General features: G+C 49.4%; 1 protein-coding gene across 1 annotated transcript; it reads left to right on the forward strand.

Moving 5' to 3' along the window:
- The first annotated feature begins 103 nt into the window (after positions 1–103).
- Positions 104–6,370, forward strand: Ccni2 (cyclin I family member 2). Its single transcript, XM_048333889.1, has 7 exons — positions 104–273; positions 553–736; positions 1,367–1,495; positions 2,749–2,823; positions 4,307–4,447; positions 5,486–5,716; positions 6,296–6,370. Exons 1-7 carry the CDS (start codon positions 104–106, stop codon positions 6,368–6,370), a joined length of 1,005 nt encoding a protein of 334 aa, XP_048189846.1.
- The last annotated feature ends 1,582 nt before the right edge of the window (positions 6,371–7,952 follow it).

A 7,952-nucleotide genomic window follows, 5' to 3' on the forward strand; every position in this document is an offset into this window, starting at 1 on the left:
CCCGGCGCCTTACCTACAGTAGGACTTCAACACATAATGACTAAGTCGATCAGTACCCTAGCAAACCCCACTCCACCCCCAGTGTGAAGGAGGGCTTGGCTTGATGAGGCCTGTTGGGGAGTTCTGGCGGCAGGTGGGTCTTGGGGTGAGGTCGAATGAAGCACGAGTCTGCAAGGGTGCTGGCGAGATCACCAGCCACCCTTCTTGGGGCTGGAGTCATGACATGGGGGTGGCAGGTCTGCACCTGTTGGCCCAGAGCCCCCAGGGCTGGAGGTGGGGCCTATTGAGCGGTCCAGGTGGCTGCCCCAGGTGCAGGGGGTGGGGTGGAGGGGGGTGCGCCTGGGGTATAAAGAGTGGCTGACCCAGCATCTCCATGGCGCCATGGCCTCAGGCGCACCCCGGGCCTGGGAGGAGGGGGAGGAGGAGGGGGAGGAGGGGGAGGAGGAGGGGGGAGGAGGAGGAGGAGGAGGAGGAGGAGGAGGAGGAGGTGGAGGAGGCTCAGGAAGCTCAGGAAGAGGGTCCCACCGCTTCCCCTGCACCACCCTGGAGCAGGTTTCAGGGTCCCCGGCCGCCAGCGCCGGCTTCCCCGGTGCCCAGCCCGCTCCCCGCAGCTGCAGCGTGGCCTGAGCCGGAGGACCGCAGAAAGAGAGACAGCCTGGACCAGAACCAGCTGCTCCGCTACCTGCAGCTGACCCTGAGCCGCGAGGAGCGCCTGTGGCGGGCGTGCCGCCCCCAGGTACCGCGGGGTCCCCCTCGGCACAGCCCCCCCACCCCCCGCAGACCCTGCGCCTCCCCAGGTGTGGCCCCTGCTCCAGGCAGGAGATGGGAATCTTGGCCTCCTACCCCTTCCCCGGGTGTGCGGCTGGCAGGAGGAGCTTGGGGAACCGAGGGTCAACGTGGGCATGAAGTCCAGGGCCAGTGGCAAAGGCCTGTCATCCTAGGAGGTTGAGATCTGGGGATCGTGGTTCGAATCCAGCCCAGGGAAGGAAAGTCTGTGAGACTCTTATTTCCAATTAAGCAATCAAAAGCCAGAAGTGGAGCTGTGGCCAAAGGGTAGAGCACCAGGTCTTGGGTGGGGAAAAAAATGCTAAGGGACTGTGCCCCAGGCTCTGAATTCAAACTCAAGTGGAAGGAGGGAAGGAAGGGAAGGAAGGGAAGGAGGGAGGGAGGAAGGAAGGAAGGGAGGAAGGGAGGAAAGGAGGAAGGAAGGGAGGGAGGGAGGGAGGGAGGGAGGGAGGAAGGGAGGGAGGGAGTTGGTGAACAGCTAGGTCACCAGGACTTGAGGAAAAGGGGCTTTACCTTACACAGGTGGCTCCTGGCACTGGTGATCTAGAACTGGCCCAAGTTTTTCTCCCTTTTCCAATAGACTGAGATCTGCCAAACCTTCCAGAACCTCGTGTTGTGGCTCCTCAACGTCGAGAACATCTTTAGCTTCAACCATGCCACCATGAACCTGGCTCTCACTATCTTCATTCACCTTCTGGCCTCCGTGAAGGTAGGCAGGCCTCTTGGGATGGTGACAGGTGGTAGGACAAGATGGCTGCTCCCTGTTGCTCCCTGAGAGGGGAGCCTTTGTAGATGCTCAAGTTCATGCCCATAAATAGGATCACTGGTTCTCAGCCATAGAGCTAAGAATTGGACTCTCCCCTACATCCTTCCTCAGCATCTATCTAGCTCCGTGTCCTGTGGTCCTCAGGAATGATCAGACTTGGGGAGGACAAAGGACCTAGATGGGAGAGGACTTCCAGGGATGAGCTAGGATGTGATTGTCTGGACCTGCCCAATGGGGTCTAAAGCCAGGCAGGACTGTGTTCGGAGAAGGTACCATATTTCTTTTTTCTTTCTTTTTTTTTTTTTTTTGCCAGTCCTGGGGCTTGAACTCAGGGCCTGAGTGCTGTCCCTGGCTTTTTGCTCAAGGCTAGCACTCTACTACTTGAGCCACAGTGCCTCTTCTGGCCTTTTCTCTATATGTGGTGCTGAGGAATCGAACCCAGGGCTTCATGTATACAAGGCAAGCGCTCTTGCCACTAGGCCATATTCCCAGCCCCAAGGTACCATATTTCTACCTCCTGTCAGACCCTTTAGCAAAGGAATATTGATTGACTCACTAGCAACAACACCCTTAGCCCTCTGGTTCTGAAATTCAGGGCATTTTCATTGGCCATATCTAAATGTAACACGAACTTTCTGTTTCATGGGGAACAAAATTTTTTTGTTTTGGTCAGTTGTGGGGCTTGAACTCAGGGCCTGGGTGTTGTCGGGGAGTCTCTTTGTGCTCAAGGCTAGTTCTGTACCACCTTGAGCCTTAGCACCACTTTCAGCTTTCTGGTGGTTAATTGGAGATAATTACATCAGCCTTTCCTGCTCCTGCTGACTTCAAACCTCAATCCTCAGATCTCAGCCTTTTGAGTAGCCAGGATTACAGATGTGAGCCACTTGTGCTTGGCTGGGGAAAAAAAATGTCTTTTTGTCTTTTAAAAACAAAGGCAGAAAGTTTAGTGTGTGTGTGTGTGTGTGTGTGTGTGTGTGTGTGTGTGTGTGTATGTGTTTCCTGGGCTTGAACTCTGGGCCTGGGTACTATCCATGAGCTTTATTTCAGCCTTCTGAGTAGCTAGGATTAAAGGCCAGAATCACCATCACCAGGCAAAAGCTGATCTTCTTAAAGACGCTCCATCCTCTTCCTCCCCCACCAATGCTTTTCTATTTGTTTCTGGCAGTTACAGTTTGCTCCAATGTGTTTATATGCAGGTAAGAGAGCGCTTACTCCATATTGTCACAGTTACTTGCTTGAGACTTGCTGTCAAAATCAATGAAGAAGAGGAGGTATGTATTCCTGGGAGTCTGCATTAGGCCACAGACTGGGGACAGGGCTGTCACACTGGGTCACTTGGGGATCCTGAAAGCTTGTACCCTTCAGAATCCACTTGCTCCCTAGGATCTTTGCTGCCTCTATCAGCCTCTCAGACTCCTCACACATAGAAAAGTAACCCAACTGAACTCTCCTGGTTCTGTATCCCCAGGCTTGAGCTCCAGGAGGGCCCATTCAGTGTTTATGAGCAGAAGCAATCTCCACTAAGCAAAGGAACCTGGGGCTGAGCTGTTGAGAAAAAGGCTTCTGAAAGCATGTGGCTTAGGGCTGGGAATGTGGCTTAGTGGTAGAGTGCTTGCCTTAGCATGCAAGAAATCCTAGGTTCGATTCCTCAGTACCACATATACAGAAAAAAGCTGGAGGTGGCTCTGTGGCTCAAGTGGTAGAGTGCTAACCTTGAGCAAAAGGCTCAGAGACAGTGCCTAAGCCCTGAGTTCAAGCCCCAGGACTGGCAAAAAGAAAAAAAAAAACATATGGTTTAAAGTCCACCCCAGAAAGTTACTTGGGGTTTGGCTTCTCTGTGGCCATGGGACTTAAGGCCTCTAGGAGCCTCCTCTGAGAGAGCAGTAGAGAAGAAGCTCCCAGAAGTTCTTTGGGGCTTGCTCAACCCGCTTTGTTTCACTCTACAGTGAAGAGCCTCTCTCAACCCCCTTCCAGATGCTTTTCAAAGCCCGCTGACCTCTGACCTCTCCCACTTTGGGAATGGGGTAACCACTTCCATTTCCAGAGTCTCTCTGGGTGAATCCTTTGGTCTGAAGAAGCAGAGGGGAAAATGGTGTGTTTCTTTCCTTCAATAAAAAAGTATAGTGGGGGGGGGGGGGGCGCACATGTGTGCGCCAGTTCTGTGGTTTGAATTTAGGACCTGGGTGCTGTCCTTTAGCTTTTTTTTTTTGGCTCAAGACTGGTGTTCTACCACTTGAGCCAGCTCTTGATCGTTCATTGGAATTAAGATTCTCATGGACTTTTCTGCCCAGGCTGGCTTTGAACCACGATCCTCAAATCTCAACGTCCTGAATACTGAGAATGATAGGCATGAGGTGCCACCAACATCAGGCTGGGACTTTTTTTTTTTTTTTTTTTTTGCCAGTCCTGGGGCTTGGACTCAGGGCCTGAGCACTGTCCCTGGCTTCTTTTTGCTCAAAGCTAGCACTCTGCCACTTGAGCCACAGCACCACTTCTGGCCTTTCCTATGTACGTGCTGCTGAGGAATCGAACCCAGGGCTTCATGTATAGGAGGCGAGCACTCTTGCCCCTAGGCCATATTCCCAGCCCTGTTTTTTTTAATTTTTCTTTCAGAAGCACTTTCTGATAGCCCACTGGAAGACATTTCAACTTAGATCATGCATGCCCAGTCCCCTTAGATAAGAAAACAAATGCTACCATGACATGATATAGGGCTTTGGCCTCTTTTATTTTTATTATTATTATTTATTACAGTCAATCCCATGTGTGAAAGATTTCATAGAGCACTATGGCCCCGGCTATAGCCCAAATGAGTTGCTGAGAATGGAGCTGGCTATTCTGGATACTCTGTACTGGGACCTCCACATGGGAACGTCGCTGGACTTTTTGATTACAGTAAGCACAAGGAATTTGCCGAGTCCCCCACTGAGACTCATGTGTGCCTTTGGAACAGCTGTTTTACAACACAGAACGGCAAAACACAGGCGTGCACAACATGTCCCTTCTACATGCACCACAGTGAGGTGATGTCACCTACAAAGTGCACACGGAAGAGTAGAAATAATATATCTTACCTCTCACATCATTCCACCACACTCTCATTACTAAAGGACATTGAATTCACTTGACAAAAAGATATTTTCTTTTAAAGACGGCACTATAATGATATTCTCTTTTAAATACACACTGCAAAAATATTTGACTTTCCATTCTATGAATATTGTACATAAATAGCTGTCTGTCTCTGCTACAATTTACACACAATCACTTAGCTGTCTTTGTTCACCTACACACAACCCTTATTGAAGCTTTAGACTCTATTGATCTGGCACTTAAAAAAATATCATACATTAGTTTGAGAGTTTGATTGAGTTAGGGTAAAGATAGACATCCCTCAGGATATGGTTCTGTTAGTAAGGCAAAATTATGCAAGGTGGAAATGTCATAGGGTTTGAGTCGGTTATGACACATGAAGATTAAATCTCTCAGGGCAATTTCATTCTAGAAACTGGCCACTTTTTGACAAAGTTACAGTCAAGCAAAATAGACGTCACTTTTCTGCTTCTTTCATCTGGAAGAACACATTACAATTCTTTCAGAATTGAAACACTTGTCACCTCTTCCACTAGAATAGTATGTAACTATTCTTTCAGAATGGAAACATTGTCATCTAGGTAATTTAGGCTTCTAAGGACCAAGACACAAAGCAGATTGTCCTTTTCTCTCCAGGGTGGAAGTTGGTCTCAGAATGGGGCCCCTCTCTCCCCCTCTTTTTCGGGGGACAGTGATGGATGGGAATGAGAAGACTAGGGTTGCCTTTGAGACACCCTGAAATTTGTTCACACTTTTGGTCATTGACATTATGAAAAGTAGGAGGAAGGGAAGGAGGGGTTTCTGTTTCTAACATTAAAAAAAAAAATCATGGTTCTCTAGTTCCACACCCTGGTGATCCTGAAATGGCCCCATGTGGAAGAACTGTTGCCTCAGAGAAATCCTTCTCTCCACGTCGAGTCCCTGACCAGGCAGCTGCAGCACTGTATAGCAGGCCACCAGCTACTGCAGTTCAAAGGTTCCACACTGGCTTTGGTCATCATCACCTTAGAGTTGGAGAGGCTCACACCCGACTGCTGTGCTCCTACATCTGATCTGCTAAAGAAAGCACAGGTAAACCATCAACTTTGCCCCCGCCCCGCACCCCGTTGGGCAAGCTTCTCCATGTTATCCCCTGAAGCTGATTCACTCTGATCATCTATACGACTACCCATGATGGCTCTTCTAGGCTCCAGAAAATGTTCTCGCCATGGCTAACTGTGACAAGTATCTGCCCAAGGAGAAAGGCTTTCCATACTCGGTAGACAGCAGTATGAGACACTTGAGCTCCCTTCTCTGGATCAATAGGGATGAGTTTCTGACAGTGAGAGAAACGTTATTGTAGTGGTCACTTTTGTGGCCCAAAGGATTCGTTTATGGGAAGGGAGAGCCATGAGCTTAATATCGGGGACCACATACTGCAGGTCCCCTCATGGTATGAACGTATGGTATCAGGCATGTTGGGAGAGAGAAGGGTCATGATGGAGAGAATGAAGAGTTAGATGGATGACAGTTTGATTGAGGTGGGAGAGGGATGTCCCTAAGATGGTCCTGAATGACCTGAAGTTGGGTGGTTTAGACTCTGCTTGCTTCATGCTAATGTGTTGACACTGAACTGTCTGCTTCACATCTAGCCACTCTGTTTTGACACAGGTTGATCCTGAACAGTTCAGCCGCTGTAAGGAACTGGTAAAGCAGCTCCTGCAAAGATTACAGAGACAACTCTGACTCCACCTGCCAGCTCACACCTCTGTCACTAAGCTGATGCCTCTAAAGCATAGTAAGACCCCTCCTTGCTTAGCCTTCTGTGAATCCTTTGGCATTATGAATCTTGTACCAAGAAGAAGGCAAGAAGAGTCCAGCACCAGTGGCTCAACATCTGTCATCCTAGCTCCTCAGAAGGCTGAGACCTGAGAATCTCAGTTCGAAGCCAGCCTAAGCAGTCTGGGAGATCTCCAATTAAACACACACACACACACACACACACACACACACACACACACACACACACACCTGGAAGTAGAGCTGAAGTTCTGAAGTTCAAGGGGTAGAATGCTAGCCATGAGCAAAAGATGCTCAGGGACACTGCTCAGGTCCTGAGTTCAAGCCCCAGGACTGGCAAAGAAAAAGTCATAAAGGAAAAGGCTTCAGAAGAACAATTGAGATTTCCTCCATCCTTAGAAGAGGGCAGAAGGAATACATGCTCACTCAACCTGCACTTGAATTTTGTTCCTTCTTCATCAAGGGTTGGTACAGCTAGGCTATGAGGCCAGAGGGTGACCTTGGCTCAGGCTTGAAGGGCAGGGGACAGGGTCCTGGACTGACCAGGTCTCGTTGCTCTACCCACCAGAACTGACTATGTCCTTCCAGTTTCCCAGTCCTATCCCTCTGGTGAGCTTTCAGTCCATTATTCCTTAGTCAGTCTGTAGCAAGGGAGTTTCAGGCTAATTGATCATGTGTTTACTAATTACCTGTGAGGGCGGTCCCTAGAACTGACTGGCAGGAGGAGGAGGAAGAGGAGGGGAAGAGCGGGGAGGGAAAGGGGAGGAGAAAGAGACTGGCCCAACAGCTGGAGAAGCCAGCTGCCTCTCTGAAGCCTTACTATAGTGCCATTCTCTAGCCGGTAAAGCCCAGCTGGCAAAGATGTCAGCTCGTCATGTTGGGGACTTGGATGACTGTGCCCCACATTTCGAGGTGGTTTGCAAAGCCTTTCTTTGCGCTGTGATCGGCTGCTTTGTTGAGGGTGCTGAGTTATGAGATGGGGGTGGGGAATGGCGCTAGTTGACACAGAGTATATAATCAAAGACCAGATATCACATCCTCCTCGTATCCCTACGAATAGAATCACCATATAGCTCCACTTTTCCTTCATACACATTTGTTGGTTGGGGATATTTTTTTTTGGTAAAAAACAGATAAATAAATGTTTAATTGCTTCCAAGGCTGCCTGAATATTATTTTGAACTTGTTGAGTGAACTTGGAACCACGCTCCCCTGCGTCCTGTTAATCACTATTATGCCTTCTCAGGTAAATCTCAGAAAGACTAAAGTGAGAATGTGGGGACTGAAGAGATGAGCTGAAAGCCCAGTTAGAAGACTAGGATGGCGATGTTCCCAATGATACTATCGCCCACTCGATCTACAAGGGAAAAGCACTCAGCACTTTATTTTTTCCCTTTGCCAGGCCTGGGGCTTGAACTCAGGGCCTGGGCGCTGTCCCTGAGCTTCTTTTGCTCAAGGCTAGCACTCTACCACTTGAACCACAGCGCCACTTCTGGCTTTTTCTGTTTATGTGGTACTGAAGAATTGA

Source organism: Perognathus longimembris, chromosome 25, assembly GCF_023159225.1.
Source record: "Perognathus longimembris pacificus isolate PPM17 chromosome 25, ASM2315922v1, whole genome shotgun sequence".
Classification (NCBI taxonomy): Eukaryota; Metazoa; Chordata; class Mammalia; order Rodentia; family Heteromyidae; genus Perognathus; species Perognathus longimembris.